The 22,306-nt window shown below is 37.6% G+C and overlaps 2 protein-coding genes across 2 annotated transcripts in view; one reads left to right on the top strand and one right to left on the bottom strand.

The window, feature by feature from the left end:
• Positions 1-22,306, bottom strand: part of LOC125233768 (beta-ureidopropionase-like) — a 494,359-nt gene that overhangs the window by 174,990 nt on the left and 297,063 nt on the right. The gene's annotated exons all lie outside the window — the stretch shown is intronic.
• The window catches only part of LOC125233761 (synaptotagmin-4), a 59,032-nt gene that overhangs the window by 31,460 nt on the left and 5,266 nt on the right, over positions 1-22,306 (top strand). Inside the window, exons 2-9 of the mRNA XM_048139839.1 lie at positions 6,618-6,740; positions 7,330-7,499; positions 8,453-8,610; positions 18,776-18,910; positions 19,437-19,550; positions 19,925-20,036; positions 20,744-20,871; positions 21,571-21,763. Of these exons, the coding sequence (XP_047995796.1) occupies positions 6,618-6,740; positions 7,330-7,499; positions 8,453-8,610; positions 18,776-18,910; positions 19,437-19,550; positions 19,925-20,036; positions 20,744-20,871; positions 21,571-21,763 (1,133 nt within the window). The remainder of the gene's footprint in view (positions 1-6,617; positions 6,741-7,329; positions 7,500-8,452; positions 8,611-18,775; positions 18,911-19,436; positions 19,551-19,924; positions 20,037-20,743; positions 20,872-21,570; positions 21,764-22,306) is intronic.

Here is a 22,306-nt window from a genome sequence, read left to right on the forward strand (position 1 = left end):
GTTAAAATTGTATGAAATTACTTTGCACTCTTGTGGATAAAATGCAATTTTGCTATTTTTTTTCGAATAGCAAAGTAAGCCTTTATCAGTTGGTGTGGTGAAAAATATATTACCAATTTAGATCAGTCACCAACTGAGATCATCGCAAGCACTGTACAAGACACCATGGAGTGATAAGTGGAAGAGATCCATTTTATCCATTACACAAGCCACGGACTAGGTCAGCTGGTGGTCCCCCCCCCCCTTCTCTTCCCCGAACCCCCCTTCCAAGCTATTACATCTCGGTTCTTTAACAGCATAAGGTCACGGTCTCTTGAGAATTAAAAACAGTTTTATAGCAAAAATCTATATGAATTTTAGATCGCTACGCGCGTAATCATTATTTACTCATACTATATCAAACTAGCTTGTACCCGCGACTTCGCTCGCGTTAAATTCGAAAATTGCGGAATGCTTCATACAAACTTCCATGCCCCATTGGGGGGGGGGGGGGGGGGGGGGGGGGGGGGTAGAATGAGACAAAAAGTAGCCTATGTTACTCTCCATTCCTTCAACTATCTCCACTTGCGTCAATTCCCATTTATAATATCACTATGACTAAGACCTATGGATCCAGTAATAAGTAAGTAATTAAGTATAAAGTATGGATAACATAAAATATCAAGAAACTTGTGAAAACAATACAAGATTTATGATCAGAATACTTACTCAAATATATCGCTTGCAGCGACTCGACCTTCTCTTCAAGGCCTCAAGCCCTCTAAGATGAATCAGGGGAGCGGAAAAAGGACAGATATCAACGAGATAAGGTGCATTATGGTAATTCCGAAAGTCGCATAAAAATCACCATTATTTCCATCATATCAAGATTGTTTCGGAATTACCAGAGCATTTCTGTCATTCAGAATTACCCTAATGCACCTTACTTAAAGATAAGGTCAAAAGTTATCGAATATGCTAAATAATTCGATTACTTTAACACTTAATAATTGAATAAACCAATGAATTTCCTTAGGATGTTGCACCGATATCCCATATATTTACACCGCCATCTTTAATTTTTTCATTTGAAATCCTTCCGACTTACGATATCGGATCGGATAATGTGAAAAACGCACTTAGGTACATGGTTAATAACAAGATAGTAATTATAGTCAATACGGATAAGAGTGTCATAAGGAGAATAAGTGTGTCTGGCCTTTATATTTGACTGTTTTACTCATAGTCACAGGTGTTTTGCGAGTTTATACTTTTGCTACTCACGATTAGTAGTAAACGTATGAACTTTTCAATAAACAATGATAATTGGTTTAAACAGGCCAAATGTGAAGGCCAGACACACTTGTCCTTATGACACACTTACTCGTATTGACTTTAAATTGACTTTAAAGTGTAAAAACAGTAATTTCAAAACAGGTTATACAGTAGGTATTACAATGAGACACAACACTTTGAAATGCGTAAAAAATGTTTTCATAGCTTTGAGACACCACTTTGTCAGTTGAAAAGGCACAAAATTCTAATCGCGTATACAAACTTTTCAAAATGTTCAACACTATATTATTTTACATTTATTTTGCTGGCGCATTATACAGAATAAGTAACAACACAACCCACTCAGAATAGGTTGAAAAAGAACTCTTTTTTGAACGCTAGCCTAGTAAAATATTTGGCTGCTGCTCAAAGCTTATTGTGAGTTTCCTTCACCAAGCTTGTTACGCTACACATTTTGTCAAAAGGATCTCAGACACAAACTACATCTTTCAAATATGTTAGCAGATTCAATCTTTTCACCTTTCTAATTTCGAGAGTGTCCTGAGGCACTGAGAAATTTTCTAAAGGCAAGCTCGTTTACTTTTCACGTCTTTTCACGAAAGGCTTTAAGCATATTCTCTATATAAATATGGAAATGAGCACACCTACATTTCATTTCAGGTAAATTTGTAATTCCACTTCATCTTGAATACTGCCCTGGGGCGTATTTTGAACAAGCATTGAGGGATTTATTACAAGTGGGTGCATGCTTGACGTGACGTGTGTGATGACGTTAAAAAACAATTGAATAACACAGGGTGGAGGGTAGAGGGTAGAGAAGATCGGTCGTTCTAACGAATATGTACTTACTACTTACATATGTAAGATGAAATTAAAATCGACGCAACACATGCACTGTCCGCAATGCATTAATTTGCGTTTACCGTCATAAAAAATCACGCCCTTTGGCAGTTATTGTTACTAATTAGATATAAATAATTTAAAAATTCAATGTAGGCTTAAAATTTAAATATGTAACGAAATTGATTCTGTTAGATCTACCTCAACTGACATACTTTATTATGAAACGTTTACCAAGCCATTACTTCTCTACAATGTTGTAAAAACTACTTATATAAAATGATTGACAGTATGAAAACCTTCCTTCGGGAGAATTAGACTGAATAATTTAACAGGACAGAAGCTAAAGGCTTACTTATCCACTACAACATTTCCCTTATCGTTTGCAATACGTATAGAAATTGTAAAAATTACGAGCATCCACTAACCTATATCAAATTCCCGACGCAGAGGGACGACATCTCATACGATAAGTTCCCCGTAATGTCAGAAAACTGTGTAACTTGTGGCCTACGTGCCTACGGTACTAAAGTAGGAGGGTAGTAATATAGTTTGGGAAGATACCTGCCAATAAACTTAAAAAGTTTGGATCGTTTGACAACCACTCTCCGACTAAAACTTGTGTTATGCTAGAGAATTACATTGCCTTTGCCTTTGGCTAGTCTGTGGCCAAGAGTACGCCCATTTATAATTAAAAAAAATAATGGAACGATATACAAGGTGCTCGCGAGGAACCCATATAACTTTAACGGCATATTCTTGGTCACATTTTAAGACTAAAATGTCATATAAACTTTTCTAGATTTCGTCTAGTTTCAGAGTTATTGCCAATTAAAAAAAAACAAAGACAGATACTACCATCACGCTGAATGGCGAAAACCTGGACCTTGTCGAGAATACGCTCTTTCTTGGTCTTACTTTAGATTGCAATCTGCAATGGGGTCCTCATATATCTGCCCTAGCAAAAAGGTTGAGCTCTGCCGCGTATGCCGTAAGGAGAATTAGGCAATTAACTGATGTGGAGACAGCTCGCCTAGTTTATTTCAGTTACTTTCATAGTGTTATGTCTTACGGCATATTGGCCTGGGGAAAAGCAGCAGATATTCAAACCATCTTCGTTCTCCAGAAACGGGCAATACGATCTATCTACAACATGGCGTCACGTGACTCACTGAAGGAACGCTTTAAGGAGATAGACATCCTTACAGTAGCTTCACAATACATACTAGATGTGATAATGTATACTCATAAGAATATAGAGTCCTTTAAGAAACTGTCAGATATTCATAGTTATAATACACGGAACAAACATAAGCTAGCGGTTTCCAAGTTTCGTCTACAGAAAGTGAAGAAATCGTTCCTGGGAAACTGTGTAACATTTTATAATAAGGTACCCTTAGAGGCATGGGATCTGCCCTTTACTTCATTCAAGAAGTACATAAAAAGTGCACTTCTCAAAAAGGGGTACTACAAAATTGATGATTACCTGGGAGATACTACACCATGGCCGACTATCCAGGCTCAAAATCTGTCATAGTTTTGCTAGCAGTGTCCCGGGGAGACATTGTGTCATGCTTAAGGCGCTGTTGCTACTGGCTGTTTAAATTATTGATCCTTATTATTGTATAATTATAATTTGGTATATATATATATATTGACTTGTTGAGTACATACTAGTTATGTATTCTGTAGAATTAGTTGGAGATTGCTAGCTTAACAGTCTCTTGACGTGAAATTTGTATTTCATACGCATTTTTTTTTCTATTTCTAGTTCTTTTGACACTTGGAGAACCTTTACACCTCCAAATTTTTATTTTTTATTATATCCCATTAATTATAATTGACTGTGGGGACCTTTTACATCTCCCAAGATCTTGTTTTCAATTAAGTCAATTTAAACTATGTAACATACAAGCACGGAATGTTGTGTCTTACATCTAGGTATACCGTATTCACTTATTATTGGAATATTTAATACAGCCCGGACAGCTTGAACATGTCATGCTCGCTAAAAAGTCTTTGCTTACGGTGACGTCGTTGATCGGGTCGCCACCTTCCCGAATGAAGGTTGAGGGAGGCGATGGCTGAGATGCGCGCCATATTCGTGAACGGGTGCTGTTTGTGAAGACCGGTCTGTTTCAGCTAATAGGGGCTATGCTATTCTATGTAACATTAATTTTGAATGAGATTACGTTGAGGCACTCTGTTCGGTCCTTGTTTGTTTATTTTTCTTTCTGACTCTTGGAGACCATATACATCTCCAAGGAAAAAAGTAGATTAAGTATACATATATTTTTTTTTCCTTTGCTTAAGACAACAAGAGTCTTTTACAACTCTAAAGTTATTTTAGTTATTCGGTTTTTTTTCTTCATGTATAATTTTTTTAGATGTACTTTGACACTTAGAGACTCTATACATCTCTAACATCTCTTATTAATAATCATAATAGCTTTGTACTTTGTATAATTTCTTGTGTTAATATTTTTTTTTTATGAATACTTTTGCTTATTAAATTGTATCTTGTTTTTTTTTTAATGCATGTTAAATATAAGATGTAATGTTTTGAAAAGAAGTGGCCCGCCGAGTTTCTTGCCGGTCCCATAGTGGATACCCTCCTCCAACTGAGGGGGGACTGAAATCTTCTCGAGGCTGAGGCGTAGGGTTAGAGCCGGCGTAGTTTTATTTGACGTTCATAAGCGCATTGTAATATGCCTACTGGAAAATAAATATTTCATTTCATTTCATTTCAAACATTTCGGTATTGTTACTCAGTAGAAAAGGTCTTCTTAACGGCGCTGATGCGCGATTGTGGAGCATAGTCTCACAGTAGTCATTGATAGATGTCAAAATGTGACAAGAAAAACGTCCAAAAAATATGGTTTTTAGAAAAAAATATTAAGGAACTCATTTTAATTGCCAACTTTATGCATGAAAATTGCTTTTTATGTAAAAAATACGTCCAAAAAAGTTGAAAAAAAAACCAAAAAAAAAAAAAAATTGAAAAATTTTAAAATTCATATAACATTTTTTTCTTTCTTTTGGCCTCAGAAACGCGTGGTTCAAGTTATGCGGGTTCCTCGCGAGCACCTTGTATTTCTTCGTTTTTTTTTTAACATGTTGACAAGGCTTTGTAGTCTATTTACGAGTAGGTTAGAGTGGTGTAGCTTTTGACTAAAATGTTCTTTAGACTGTATTAAGTTTTATTTTTCTAATATATGTGACTAATTACTGTATCCTCTCTGCCTTTACCAAATGATACTAATTATACTAACGGCCTTGAAATTTTAAACAAATTTTCTTCTTATTTTCTGAATATAAACTACATTACCAATGTCCAGAAACATTTCCTTTTTTAAACTCTTTTGGATTTAGGCAGGCTCATCTAATTTTCTATCCGTATGGAAAATGGATACGTGTTGCTGTATAACTTTTGGGTGGGGGCAAGAGTATAAAAATCAAAGTAAACGTTGATTTTGTTTCTAGGTTTTACCATAAAAATTTGCAATAAAATGAACTACTATAAACAGGGGCGTCTCTCCTAAGAAACTAGGTCACAATGCACGTGCTTAGTGCATGCTCCTTTATATTTACAGTAAAACTGATATTGTACAACAACGTTCTCCTTTTCACCCATACGCGTACTTTATGTAAGAGAGGGAAATAATATTGTGCAGAAGGAATCCCATTTAGGTACGATGTCAGCAGCAGGGCGGGACTTTTTACAACTGTGTGCGTAGCCGAATGCACAACCGCTCACGATAATATCTCTTTCGTAGCTATCTATCTCTATCGCTCTTGCTTATTGGCGCGACAGAGTCAAGACTACATTTCTGCGGCGTTTCGCATCGCAGAAATGCCATTCGGCTACGGGGCCTGAGCTTTTTGACGTCTTGTGAAACACAAGTCGTTACGTGCATACATACTCGTATGCTGACTGTATTTGTCACGTGGTTACCTAGTGGAGAATTGCGTCAGCAAGACATATTATTGAAACTAAGCAGACGTAGCACAGTCTCTTACGAATACGCAACTGCTGCAACTTCATTATGTATTATCTTTTGATTTTCGTAGCTTTGAATCGGATTTCAACTTTGAGCAGACGTGAAACGAACAACTAAGCGACAGATCGCTTTTTAGTGCGTTTTCACATTATCCGATCCGATATCGGATGTACGACCGATATGCCATGTATTTAAGCTGCCATCTTAGATTTTTGCCTTTGAAACTAACACATATGACGATAAACAGTGAGCTAGTTAACAAAGAGGGAACAGTGGCTAGATTAACAGATTTTTTACTATATATACCATATTTTTAAAATATAACTTTATTTACATGAACATAATTATATAAGAGACTAAGACCAAACTTAACAGCTAGCTAATGTCTAAAACAGTCCTTTGAGGCATTGTACCAAGGATACTGGCGACTTTCACTATACTTTTAAAATATATTTGGAGATTTAAACTGTTATTTTAATCTATATTTTGTGTTTGTTACAGCGGGCGAATGGCACGGCGTTACATTCTGGCTGCTAGTGCTTGGAGCGGGGGCACTGGCGTTAGCGACGCTCGCCGGGATCGCTTGCTGGCTCGCCAAGCGACGCAACTCTCTCCACAAGCTAGGTAACTCTTCATTTATAAGTAACACTCTTCTCTCCAACTTAGCTGTAACTTACAAATGGAGCAACATCCTGACTGATGGTGCTACAGTGTCCGCTTGCGCTCACGGCGCTCGAATTGATGCAATCAAGCGACATGCTCACTGCAGAAGTGGCAGAAGCTACGTAACTGATAGACACATAGGGGGCGAATGATACTGCCTGATGTTCTGTTAACGATGCTCGCTGATGTCGCTTGCTGGCTTGCCAAGCGACGCAATTCACCCCACAAGCTAGGTTAAACCCTGACCAGAAATATATGACTATTGTCAGGAGGGCGCTGTTGTTCTGATTATGGGTTGACAGTTCAGTTTAGTATGAAGAAAATAGTTCTAATGAAATTCCGCAAGATGGCGCGTAGTCATATATTTCTGGTCAGGATTTAAGTAAATAGAATAGAATAGAACAATAGGTAGAACAAAACCGTTTGGTGCAATGGAATGATAAGTCAATTCAGTGATTGCCCGAAGATCAAGTGATAGTTTCTTTACTCTTCAATAAACTTCTTATTTAATAAATGTTCAAACTATTGAAATATGTATTTTTTTTCGCAGGTGGCAAGCGAGGCCCAGACAAGGCGCTAGTGTTCCAGCCGCCACGGCGCGCCACCGCCGTGCGCTCCCCGGGTTCGGTCACGCATTACCTGCGCAAGTCCCCGTCACCTACCGCACCCACTGCGCCAGCTACCTCCCCGCCTACCGCGCCGATACCGCCACAGATCCCGGTTAGTATACCACTAGACTCAGTGAGAGGAGCTAGTGTCCCAGCTCCCCGGGCTCGGCCACACTACCTGCGCAAGTCCCCGTCACCTACCGCACCCACTGCGCCAGCTACCTCCCCGCCTACCGCGCCGATACCGCCACAGATCCCGGTGAGTATACCTACTACTACGTCCTGTGTGCGTAGCCGAATGCACAAGCGCTCACAATAATATATCTTTCGTAGTTATCTATCTCTTCGTTCTTGCGTATTGGCACGAGAGAGCCAGACTACATTTCTGCGGCGTTGTGGTGGCGTTTGGTGTCGCAAAAATGTCATTCGGCTACGGGGCCTGTCCTGGGGGCCGATTTTGGAATATCACGGCGTTCGAATTCAGAAAATTGTCACCGAAATTGCCTACTATTTTCAGTGACAATTTTCTGAATTCGAACGCCGTGAGATTCAAAAATCGGCCCCCTGAGTCGACATTGCATTATATAGTATGCACGGCACCCGCCCCGCCGAACGCTCCGCTCCGACTTAGCCATTCACTTCAAGTTCTGGTTTTCTGTGTTCACGGAAGTAAATATTAAATAAACCGATTAAAATGCTCCATACCAAAGCGATTGATAAATAATTATGTACCTACTGCAATTAGGTAAAACACATACATACATACACATAATCATGCCGGTATCCCATGAAACGGTAGGCAGAGCACATAAAACTACTCAAGTTTCAGTGCCATTCTTGGCAAGGTTTCAAATCCAGAAAGAAAACGAAACTGTGACATTGCAATGACAGGCCAGGGGGCCGATTTTTGAATCTCACGGCGTTCGAATTCAGAAAATTGTCACTGAAAATAATAGGCAATTCACCGTTTTCAACCGGTATTTTAGTGACAGTGAGACTCAAAAATCGGCCCCCAGCCTCTAAAAATTTTGCGTAATTGGGTAAAAAATTTGCGTTATTTTGCAGTCATCCGGCGGTAACAGTCCGCACACGCCGACGGCACCCGAGCCGGCCCCACTCAGCAAGGAGCTGGCTGACGCTAATGCTACTGAGAAACCTAACAAGCCTGCTGACTCGGACAACAACAGTGAGGGAAGACTCGGCGACTTGCACTTCAAACTGCGGTAAGTCATGCTTTCTCTCTCTCTCTCTCTCTCTCTCTCTGTTTCTCTTTCTTTCTGTTTATTGGAGCAGGATCAGCTTAGCAAGGAGCTGGCAGACGCTAATGCTACTGAGAATCCTAACAAGCCTGCTGACTCGGACAATAACAGTGAGGGAAGACTTGGAGGCTTGCACTTCAAACTGCGGTGAGTCATGCTTTCTCTTTCTGAAAATTTGAGCCGACTCCGCAGTAAAGAGCTGGTCGATGCCAACACCGCGAAGCGTTGTATAATAACAGCAAGGGAATACTCGGTGACTTGCACTTTAAACTGCAGTGAGTCATGCTCTCTCTCTGACGTAGTCACGATACGTCATGATCTCTGGTGTTTGGCACTCTGATGCCAATCACACTGAGAAATGTAAAATCCGCGCTGACTCTGATACTTAATAACGTAGACGTCTAGGCGTCCACATGTAGGTATCGGAAGCATTAGATGCATTGCATCGTATGCATTGCATGGTATTCCGGTTTTGTGCGAATTGGTGGACGCACTTATGTGACTTCATTTCATTTCATTTCATTTATTTGCCATAAATTGTATGTTTACATAAGATGGTACATGTACATGTACATGTTTAATAAGTTTCAATACAATTTTACCAGATTGGTGTAGCATTATTTAGACAATGTTTACAAAAGTAAAACTAACATGCAATACATTTTATTTTATTTTACAAGCTGAAAGTACTCTTTAATTAAGACTATATGGACACAACAACACAAACAAATACAACAACAAATAATTCTTAACAAATATGTAATGCCCAAAGGCCACCAATTCTGACAACATCAACTGCTAGGTATTCTATGTACTATCAGCTGCAAAAGTGCATGGCGAATTTATCAATGAATTCATTCATAATTTCTCCATGCAATTTTGCAGCTGATAGTACTTCAATAAATGAAATTGGTTTTATAGACACCAAATACGAAATCGGCGATATTGACATATGCTTTGACTCAAAATAAATATTTTAGGTAAGTACTAAAAGTTTGGTATGACGTAGTGTACGCCGAACATGCGTGACTTACTTTGATAAATCGTTTCATCGTTTCACGTAATATAAGTACACGTGCACTACACATGTTACGTTAGTAAAGTAGTGCTACAATGCGTCTTTTCAGGCAGTATGTATTCCTTAACTATGTATGTAGTTACAAATGTCTTGTTCACAACACAAACTCTAAAATCTATTCTATTTAAAATCGCTTTCTCTACAAAATACCCAGATACCAATATGCCAGACGTCCATTTCTCCCGGACAATAGGAATCGAACTCCAAACCGCTTACATTATACATGAGGCTGCATTGTCGGCTGTGTCAACGTACTTGCGGGAAGCCAATCGATATTGACATCAGGACGTAATCTGACCGCAAACCAGACTTTACAGGATCTATTTTCAATACTGAAGTATAGGTATAAAAGATAGGGAAATATCAACTCTAATAGGTAGGTACTTACCTCTAATCTTGCGATGAAGTGATACATGTAGATATTGTGTTTTAATATGATTTACATGTGTAAATTATGTATTAGATTTTAAACAGTGCGCCGAGCTGTCTTAGTGTAGCAAGACACTTAAAAATGTATTCATTCGATTGAATCAACGTTTGATGTAAAAAAAAATATTGCCATTAAAAATGGTCCCTACTTATAATGACAAGTTGACAAGCCCTTTCTGCGGAAGATATTATCATTTTAGCAGGATGTCTGTATTGGGCATGTAGATATTGTGTTTTAATATAATTTGGATTATTTAATTATGTATACCCCACCTTTGCGTCGAAACTATCACTGAACTAATTTTGGTCATTTAGTCGATGAGGTTCAATCGATTATTTTAATCGTCTTTCAAACTAACGAAGTCAATAGACATTTCAATCAGAAAGCAAAAGTAAATATGCACAACTGAAAGCAATAACTAGTACTTATAGATACCTAACTATCCATACTTTATATTATATTATATTTATATTATAAATGGGAAAGTGTGTGTGTCTGTTTGTTTGTCCGTCTTTCATGACAAAACGGAGCGATGAATCGATGTGATTTAGGTGGAGATAGTTGAAGGGATGGAGAGTGACATAGGCTACTTTTTGTCTCTTTCTAACGCGAGCGAAGCCTCGGGCTTTTAAAAGCTAGTATGGACATAATTGTAAAGCTCACATAACATGTTCTACATTCTACAAGGTTGCGTATAAGAACATTAATCTAGCAAAGTAAACAAATAATACAATTTCTCTTTGTATGACATGGACATTGGACGTGGAATTGGTTGGTAGGTCGTAATATTACCAAGTCCTAAAAAGGTATATAATTTAGTATTTACTTTGAAAATACAAGTGTTTTATATGTATAATGTCGAAATTTGATTTCTACGAGGTTCGGGGAAAGTTATGTTTATTATGTTTCTATTACTTAAATATTTAACCAGTACTCTTCGTATTTTCCGAAGCGTTCTCGCTAGCGAATAATGTTCGCAACTTCTAGTAGAGACACTTTTTTTTAACCCCCGACGCAAAAACGACGGGGTGTTATAAGTTTGACGTGTCTGTCTGTCTGTCTGTCTGTGTGTGTGTGTGTGTGTGTGTGTGTCTGTGGCATCGTAGCTCCCGAACGGATGAACCGATTTAGATTTAGTTTTTTTGTCTGAAAGCTGAGTTAGTTGGGAGTGTTCTTAGCCATGTTTCATGAAAATCGGTCTACTATGTCGCGGTCGGGGGTTTTTCAAAATTTTAATTTTGTGGTTAGGTTATTAGTTTATAACTTTTTTCACATTAACCTAAGCTTTCGCCAAGTAACACGGTATTTTTAGGATCCGGTAAAATTTCATTTTATTTTCTATTACCAATCCATCAATGACATCCACAAAGATGGATTAGTCGGCAAACAAGCAATACGCGCTAACATCGATTACTTCCTAAATCAATATAGGTGGGTAATATCCACAACCAGTTACCATGTGTCTTGCTCGTTTAGATATGTGATTCGTTTATACAGGCATGTTTCAGACAATTAAGGTAATTAGGGTGGCTCTAATAGGACATTTTTTTAATCTTTCAGAAACATCTGCGAGCGATATTTAACTTATTTTTAAATTAAAGGAAAATGGAAAAATTCACACCTCCGCCACCCTAAGTGCGTTTTCATATTATCCGATCCGATATCGGATGTAGGACCGATATCCCATCTTGGATTCTTTCTATTGAAATGCTTCCGTCATCCTATATCGGATCGGATAATGTGGAAACGGACTAAGGCGTTTCAGAATTGAGGGAATGCATGGATAAATTCGCACACATCCAGCAGGCCTCCGTGGCGCAGTTGGGAGTGTGATGGCTCCGGCAAAGCCAGAGGTCGCAGGTTCGAGTCCTACCGGAGGAATTTTTCCATTTTTCCTTGAATTTAAAAAAAAGGTCAACATTTAGATTGAAAATAAATCAAATACACACGGTTAGCTCTACTGTTTGTTTCTAAAACACTGACAAGCTGTTAAAAAATAGCCCTAACCCACTCGCACATGGACCGGCAAATTGTAAAATGAATCCATAAAATCGATGAGGTTGTAAACAACTAAGCTACCGAAGCCCACTCACGCCCCCGCGCGTGCGTCAAACTCATTATTTATAGTGACGACGACGAGCTATCTTACACCGACGAGGGGTAGGTTCTGCAAATAGTCTTACAAGAACTTATTTATTATTAAATATTTAATCTTCATATTATTTTACATAATTATTTTACCTCTAATAAAGAACTGCTAATGTGAAAAAGTAATCGCCTGACTTTGTAAAAACCGGCCAAGAGCGTGTCGGGCCACGCTCAGTGTAGGGTTCCGTAGTTTTCCTTATTTTTCTCAAAAACTACTAAACCTATCAAGTTCAAAACAATTTTCCTAGAAAGTCTTTATAGAGTTCTACTTTTGTGATTTTTTTCATAATTTTTAAATATATGGTTCAAAAGTTAGAGGGGGGGGGACGCACTTTTTTTTCCTTTAGGAGCGATTATTTCCGAAACTATTAATATTATCAAAAAACGATCTTAGTAAACCCTTATTCATTTTTCAATACCTATCCAACAATATATCACACGTTGGGGTTGGAATGAAAAAAAATATCAGCCCCCACTTTACATGTTGGGGGGGTACCCTAATAAAACATTTTTTTCCATTTTTTATTTTTGCACTTTGTTGGCGTGATTAATATACATATTGGTACCAAATTTTAGCTTTATAGTGCTAACGGTTACTGAGATTATCCGCGGACGGACGGACGGACGGACGGACAGACAGACATGGCGAAACTATAAGGGTTCCTAGTTGACTACGGAACCCTAAAAACGGAAATCTCGGCCGACAATAATTATAAGTGCAGGGTGCGTAGCCGAATGGCACTAACGCTCACGAAACGCTCACGAAACGAAACGCTAGTAGATATCTGGATGGTGATAAGCAATAATGTGTCAACCCACAAAAACTAAAAAAATGAGATTTTAATGCCATGTTATAGCTGGATTTTTAAACTTCTATTTGCAAAAATGACCTTTTCATTTTGAAAATTTTTACTATCCCAAAAGTAAAAAAATAGGTTAACACAAATCCTGTATCGTGTGTTGCCTGTTTTGCATTAATGTGTCAAGAACCTTAACTTATTATAGTAATTGGCAGAAGACATATTTAAATTACAATAATGTGTTATGAGGGTTGACTCAACGATTTTTTTACACTTGACTCATTCTTGCAAAACGCAAAAAATGACATAGTTACCCACTATGAGACTTGAATGATTATTGCAAAATGATATTTTATTCGTTGTTTATGCTACGACCCGTGTTATAAAACATAAGTCATTATTGTTAAATTATATTCGGGTCATAAATTGTTCGTTTTTGGTGTAAGTACCATGACACTATATTGTAAAATATAACTGTTCATATTAATTTATGTTTGAATAAGTTATGACTTAGTCCATTAGTATATTTTTGCACATGAATGGTAAATTCAGTACGAAATTGAACATTTTAAGTCATGAATATACATATTCGTTATTATAATTTGCAAACATTTTTTACAAGTACGTGTTTATATAAAAATCTAATATAAGCTACTATTTTTTTATAATTACTAATTACATTAAGACGTGTTAATGTATTCATAAAAATATTGTTTGATTTTTGAATACTTACTGAATGGTAGTTTATTATTTTGTTAAAGATATTTTATGTTTTGTTCTTGTACAAGTCATGAGTTATTCATAATTTAAATGACTTAGTCTATTTCTTAGCGTAAAAAAATATTTTGTTGTATATTTTAGATAAGTAGTTTATTTTTTTTAAAGATGATTATTTGGTTTTTGTAACGATTTTTTTTTGAAAAAGCACAGATAATTTAAATATGTGTCTAGAAATGATCATTACTCTAATAGTTAATTTATAGTATTTTATTCAACAGGCGTTTAAAGGAGGTCAAGAAAATTTCTTGATATTTAATATGAGTGGCGTACTTTCCACGAGTATTTTGGAGTCAGTTAAACACCATTGCATACAATACTTTTACAACGACCATGCACTTAAATTTTAATAGTTTTTTTTTAATAATTCTCGCGAAATTCACACTGTTTCCTGTATTGCAAAGGTTTGCACTGTCAGCTCAGCTGCCCAAAGCCTTCCCGCGCACGCACGCAGTATCGTTAATGCAATGCGTTGCCATGATTACAGAACCAAACAATGCGTTTTCAGTTTTTTCGATACGCACAATCCTGTAAATGACAAATAACAGTTCGGGAGTAGAAAAATCATTAAAAGGTTTGATTAATAAATAATGTATTGATTCCTACATACCTAATAACATAAGTGACCATGACTGATATGTTACTTAACACTTATAAAGTTAAAAATATGCATAGGTAGAGTATTTTACAACAACAATTTATGTGCTTTAACATGTTTATTTAAGACTCATAGATATTTTTAAACAATTAGCAAAAGTGGGTTAAGTATCATAACACAGTCTTGAAAAAGTTAGACGTCGTCAAACAATTCGCAATAAAAGAAAAGGGCATTATTTCGTCAAATTGAAGTTTTTTTTGAAATTAAGCTACAATAATCACTACTACTGAACGTATTATAGCTGAAAAACACAACAATCTATATAAAAACAATTTTTTTTAAGAGAAACACAAAAAAATGAGAAAAAATCTTTAGACGCCATTTTCTCAAAATGGTTGGCGTGTGGGTTGACACATTATTGCTTATCAGCATCCATCTATCCCTGTCACTCTTGCGTATTGGCGCGACAGAGCCGGACTACGTTTCGTTTTCGTTTGGCGTCGGAGAAATGCCATTCGGCTACGGGGCCAGGCTCCGCGTATAAAAGCGTTCCAATTTTTATCTTCCATTTACTCATAGGTATTGAGTTGGCCAGAAGATTTTTGCGCATACGAGAATTTCTGAGCATTATTTTATTTTATTTTTATTTTATTTTATTTGTTAGGAAAACTTACAGCTAAAGTTACAATAAGGCTTATAACATAAAAACAATGAGCCAATAACAAGTTTCCACAGATAGAAACTAGGCAAAGTACATGCGTGCAAAGTTACAGAAGATTTTGAAATATATTTGAAGATTTAGTACTACATATGATATGTATCAGTATTTAAAGTACCTACAGCAGTAATGAGTTTGAGCAATGATTGAGAACAAACAATAAGAGAATAAGAGAAAAAGGAAAGAAAAAAAAACAATAACCTATTTATGTGTTATTTGAGAGTGGGAGAAGTCATGGGTCAGTAGTGTGCGTACTGATGCAAAACTGTCACAGAACAGATCGATGAAATCTCGATTCTTGCATATTTGATTGAAAGACTTAGTGGCTCTTATAATAAAGGAGTTCTTCCTAAAGTTAGTGTTAGCGTAGGGGATATGAAACGTTCGTTTAGCGTGAGACGAACTTCAAGCTTGACAGGAGATCCGGACAGTCAACATAGTTTTGAGCAATTTTCATAACATAGATTACGTCAGAGATATTGCGCCGGACGTAAAGAGGTAGCAAGTGAAGTTTGGCACAATGTTCAGTGTAACTTAGTTTTGGAAGTTTAAATTTAAAACCTAGAAAGCGAATAATTTTTTTTTGAATTCTTTCAATTTTAGAAATATAAATATCATAACACGGGTTCCAAACCTGAGACGCGTATTCAAGATAGATTTAGAACAAGTAATTCACTATTATTATCAAGTTATTGTCATGTCATTCGGGGTAAAGTTTAAGTCAAAATTACTCCTGTCATATGTCAAAACCCACGCAAACCATCCCCACATACTTATTATTAATATTACTTCCAGATAAATAGGCCACGTACCGTATCCCACGTAACCAGACATCTTGCGACCTGACAAGTAAAATTTAAAGCCTTGTTACTTCTTCCTCGTGGCGGCAGTAAAACTTTTACTGCCCGTTGCAGACAAACTCAGCCTTCAGACAGACGAACTTAGCTATATCTTAAGTAAAAGAACCAAAGCAAAAATGGGCTTTAAAAACACACACTTACTCTTGTTTAAATTTATGCTTCTATTCTTAAATGCCCATAGCACGGGTTACATAACCCATTAAATTTTTCCATGCGATTTCTCGCTATCAAACAAAATATCACGAAGTCGTAGCTACACTATTTGCTACGTGCTACAGTGTAACGCTACGTGCTACAAAAACCGGAGTCAAATACAATGGTTATTAACCTAGCATGACATGCAATTTCGAATCTGAATCTTGAATCAAATGCTTTATGAAGGTTTTCTTTTTAGCGATCTTGTCATCTAATAAATATGCCAGTTTTTGAAGGAGTTAATCCACATTTAATACGCACATAGGTATATGTAGTTACTGTTTGCTAAAGCGAAAACCTAACTTAAAATGGAAATTAGATCTATCCAACGTCACGGCACATTTAGAACCTCTGAAGGCTTTAAAAGGTTTATATCGTTCTCGAGGATAATGCTATATACCCAAGGATCCTTGTTACCTAGGTAGGGTCGATTAGAGGACACTACTTATTCAAATACTTTTATTGGATACTCGTTCAAAATAGATGCTTAAAGTTTGATGTAAAGCACTTTCTTCGTTTGTAGATTTGTGGAGAAATAGTATTTTTTGGCATACGTAAATCGAAAAGCAGTTATGCGTAAACGCTTGAGACAATATTGAATATTATGAGGATTATGCGACATTGTGTTGACAGTTAAAATTGATATTGTGCGCAGTAATATACCTAGGTCGGGTATTGTATAAGAATTAGGCCGAAACAATATGTTGACATGTGTGTTTTTATACTACGTCGGTGGCAAATAAGTATACGGTCCACCTGATGGAAAGCGGTCACCGTAACCTATGGACGCATGCAACTCAAGGAGTGTCACATGTGCGTTGCCAACCCATCAAAAACTTGTACACTCCCTTTTGCTGTGTTAAAACGCACAGCAAAAAGGAGTGTACAAGTTCTAAGGAGGGCTCGGGTTGCCGACGACTCAAAGGACAACAGTGTAGTGTTTTTGTATTTTATTATGAATATGACGGTATTTATTTAATTACCTTTTTAATATAAAAAAAGTAACTTAATTTCATATTCAGTTTAGGACGTAAATACTCGTACCTACGTTACTTGTATCTAAAATACATTAATTTCCAACTACTAAATATCTAGGTCCTCATACCTACTCGGAAAATACTAATTCATTTACATCTTACAAAACATCACCTACGGGTTTACGCATTTTTTGCCATGGCTAGCCAAGCGTTTTAACGTTTAAATATAGGTAATAAATAAAATAGTAATGACCGACTCTACCCCCGGCAGCAACCATATTTCTTTTATTCAGCCAGCGCACGCATACTTAGTGTTAGGTTAGTACGTTGTATTGTAAGTAGCCTTACCATGAGTATGTCGGAGTAAATATTCGCGTGCTTTGCATTCACACTCTTAACGCATCCTCTTCCATAATTATAATATTAGTAAATTTTTACATTAATTCAATTTATGTCTTAGTTCCGATGTGCCTTGGAGACAATACCAGTTAAAATATCTGAAACAAACTATTAATCAGCACAGCAATTAGCGCTTAAGGTAAAACTTACTTTTTTGGTTTGGACTGTAGACACAAATAAATATTGCTAAAGCAAAATTTTGGAATATTGCAAAGATTTGTAATAAACTACCAAAATCCGGCCTTCTGCAGAGAATGACAGGGATCTAAACCGTACGTACCTACGTACTTGAAATATTTTCAAATATTACATTATGAAATTACACATTTTACACAAGCTTACCTACCTATCTATTTATACTACATGGGACAACCTACTGAGAGCGTCGCATCCTGCCGCGGTAAACTCATGGTATGGGTTCCAGTACTGAAGTATCTAATTAAACCTCATACAATACATGACATTGGCTCCCGACGCTATCGATTTTGGTTTTGTTTTTATTGAACCGGGTGTAGTGGCTCTCAACTTTTCAATGGCTAATTGAGCTGTTTTTTTGTAACACGATATGTTTAATAAGTGCTTTTATTCAATCTGGAGTCTAGACTTTGCTTAGAGCTTTTGTAGGCATCGACATATTAATTATGATTAATTTAGAATACCTTTTGGGAGTGCGATGAAATGGTGGCAGGAACAGTAAGCAACAATCGTGCATGGAATACAAACTTATTTATTACATTATGCACAATGTTAGTTGGACTATCTTTATATTACACGTATTCTTCTCTACATATATTTTATCCACGGAGAATAGAAGTAATTTTATCTAGTTTTTCAACGAGTGTCAACATGACAGACAGCCCAGTGTTGCTGTTGTATTTTATAAAGGAAGTAGTAAAGTTATATATATATATATATACACTAATGTAAACTTGTGTGACATGGAGTTTTGAATGTGGTTGTTCGATTCGTAATACAACTGGACAAAATTACTGGCTTAAGCTATTTTGTAAGTGGGTATTATTAATCTAGCAGTAGCTTTGACGTTCATATTCGCATTGTAATATGCCTACTTGAAAAAAAAATTTTCATTTTCATTTTTTCTAACTTTTGAAGTTCCACAATATGTAAGTGGTTTAAATTGATTTTCAGATATGAGAACGAAAAGAGCGCGCTGGTGGTGTCAGTGGTATCGTGCCAGGGTCTACCAGGCCGCGAGCCCGCGGGCCCTGATCCTTATGTCAAGCTGCAGTTGCTGCCGGACAAACAGCATAAAGTCAAGACCAGGTCAGTTCCAATATATATGAGGAGAATAGCGCTCTGGTGGTGTGCAGTGCAGAGTCCTCATGCGACAGCATAAATTCACGGCTTGTTCAGTCGCAATAGATATGAAAAGAGTTTACTGGTGGTGTCTGTGTCTGTGTCAGGCCGCGGACCCGAGGGACCTGATCCTTACGTCATGCAAGATTCAGTTAATACTCTCTGACTAGCAGAACGGTTAAGATGAGTACAAAATTCTGTGGCAACCACCTCTGCAATTGATTATAACATAAAAACATTCGCACTAAAAAATATCGAAAGAGGGTCTACTTAAAGTAATGTATTGTCCTCAAACGGAAGGAAGGGACTAGGGAGACAAACACAAACACTGGGACAGGACTAACACTTGTAGACAGTCCCAATAACTTTGCTCTTATATCGAGTAATCTATGTTATTCTTACCCAACTTTACCTCTCAAGAAGGTTAGAAGAGCCTTGAATGTTTGGGCGCGAGAGATCTCTAATCTACTTACGTTTCTGCTTCATATTTCAGAGTGGTGCGCAAGACTCGCTGCCCCGTATACGATGAAGACTTCACATTCTACGGCCTGGCTCCGCATCAGCTTTCCGCCATCACTTTGCACTTCGTCGTACTTAGCTTTGACAGGTGAATACATTGTCAATATTTTTCAAAGTTTTCATTCTTTTGTTTTTAGCCAGTGGACAGTAAGTAGGTAGGTAGTTAGGTATCAACGTAAGTGCGTTTTCACTTTTCACATTATCCGATCCGATATCGGATGTCGGACGATATCCCATACATTACAGGCGCCATCTTGGATTTTTTCCATTGAAATCCTTCCGACATCCGATATCGGATCGGATAATGTGATAAGTTGATAACGCACTAAGGCCCACTTGCATCAATCACAACTCAGGGTTAGCGAGCTGTCATCTGTCAAATTCCATATAAAATGGTGGGTTAACCCTCCATTTTCGTTGGCGCAAGTGGCCTATGTTATGTTATCTTTTTATATTTTTCAGGTACTCCCGAGACGAGATAATCGGTGAGGTGGTGGCGCCACTGTCGACACTGCAGTTGCAGAGCGGCGAGGCTATGGCACTCTGCCGCGAGATCCAGCCACGAAGCCTCAAGGTACTATAAATTTACCAAAATCTTCTTATAAGAGAAATCGAAACTTTTTTGTATCGTTATTCGTTACTTCAAGAAAAGAGCGTACACCCATTTTAAAGACCTCCAACAACGAGACGCACCTCCAACTTTTCTAGTATTTCGTAGGTAATATCCTTATACGCGATATATCCTTATATTCATTATACGCGATTTAATCCGTTTCCATAGTTTTATTTGATGAGTACCTAACTATCGCGGTAACCGAAGACAATATTAATAATTAGTTACTTATAAATGGTGTTTGTTGCGGATTATCCTAAGCTATTAATCTACTAATGGTTGGGTATTTATATATGTATTGATATATTTATATATTGGTTAGGTACAACCCGTACAACATATTTTATATTTTATTTATGTACTCTAACATGTAATTTATTTTATAGGGTCAATTTGTATGTATGTAGTTTATTTATTTGTTAGCAATATTTTGGATTACTTTTGACTTTTTGACCTTTATTGTACTCCTGTAAGTTTGTCTATTTTACCTACGGAACGATCCTCTCATCTACTCCAAGGTTAGCTGGAAGAGATCCCTTATAGGGATAGGCTCGCCTTTGTATCTCTGTACCTACAAATTGTATATAAACTGTTGTACACAATAAAGTGATTACTACTACTACTACTAATAAGAGCTATATTCTTTAAACCGAACTACAATATTTCAGATGCGCAGCGTAGGCCGCGGCGAGGTGCTGGTGTCGCTGTGCTGGCAGCCCGCCGCCGCGCGCCTCACCGTCGTGCTCCTCAAGGCACGCAACCTGCCCAAGATGGACGTCACTGGGCTTGCTGACCCGTACGTACCACAGAACTTATCAATAACCTGTGGTGCCGACACATGTTGGATAGCCAAACTCCTCAAAATGGATGGGATTAGCTTGGCTTTTAAGATCCACCAGGGCCATTTTTCAAAGTTGTCCACCCCACTTTTTTTTTGGATTTGGAAATTTTTATGTGATTTCCACTCAGAAACGCGAGCTCTTTCAATCCTAATAGGAGAAAAAAGTGTCCCAATATTTTTTTCCCATTCCGTTACCATTTTTTCATACGTTTTGTATGGCGGTAACGGAATGGAAGGTCTGAAAAATGTATGGAAATCTTGGGACATTTTTTTTCCCCTATCAGAATCGAAAGACCTCGCGATTCTGTATGTATGAATCGCGTAAAAAATACCCATGTTACAAAAAAGTGGAGTGGACAACTTTAAAAAAAAAAGGGCCCACCAGTTATTATAGATCAGTGTCTTCTGTTCGCCCTTTATTTAAGGAACCCGATAAAAAATCTTCTCATTCTGAGTCCTTCTGACTATGGGTATTTACAGTTTTTTGTTCTTTGCCTTTAATTTAATTTTCTTTATACTCCACCTTTTTTTGTCTGGTAAACCTGTGAATATTGATGGTATTCTTTTTCAATATTTGTGAAATGAGAATGGGAAATGTCTTAAAATTTTGATACTTATGATTATTTATGTTGAATTGGTTTTTATGTTCCACAGATACGTGAAGATGTACCTGCTGTACAACGGGCAGCGTATAGCCAAGAAGAAGACGCACGTGAAGAAACGCACGCTGAACCCAGTCTTCAACGAGTCCTTCGTGTTCGAGGTGCCAGCTGCCCCCAACGCCGCTCTTGACCATGTGGCACTAGAACTGTTAGTTCTGGATTGGGACCGTGTCACCAAAAATGAGGTAAGCGCTTTATAAATAAATAAAATATTATAGGACATTCTTACACAGATTGACCGAGTCCCACGGTAAGCTCAAGAAGGCTTGTGTTGCGGGTACTCAGACAACGATATAATTACATAATATACAAATACTTATATACATAGAAAACATCCATGACTCGGAAACAATATCTGTGCTCATCTTACCGGGATTCGAACCCGGGACCGCAGCGTAGCAGGCAGGGTCACTACGCGCTAAGCCAGACCGGTAGTCAAAACTTAAGACGGAATCGACGCGTCGCTAATGGACGCAGTTTCATAAGAAATGCAGAAGGCGAATTAATGAGATTCGACTCGGCGAGCGTAGTGGACGCGAACCTTATGTCTGATCATACCTTCGCGTTAAAAGTACCAACTGCGCTGCTCTCGCCCATCTAGAGTCCGAGTCCAGGACTCGCGACACCAAAAACGAACCCTATGTTTGACAATCTTTTGATGTTTGAAGTGCCTCCGCCGCTAGACCTGAGCCGTCGGTGTCGGATTAGGATCGGGACCGCGTCACAAA

This window comes from Leguminivora glycinivorella, chromosome 15 (assembly GCF_023078275.1).
Source record: "Leguminivora glycinivorella isolate SPB_JAAS2020 chromosome 15, LegGlyc_1.1, whole genome shotgun sequence".
Classification (NCBI taxonomy): domain Eukaryota; kingdom Metazoa; phylum Arthropoda; class Insecta; order Lepidoptera; family Tortricidae; genus Leguminivora; species Leguminivora glycinivorella.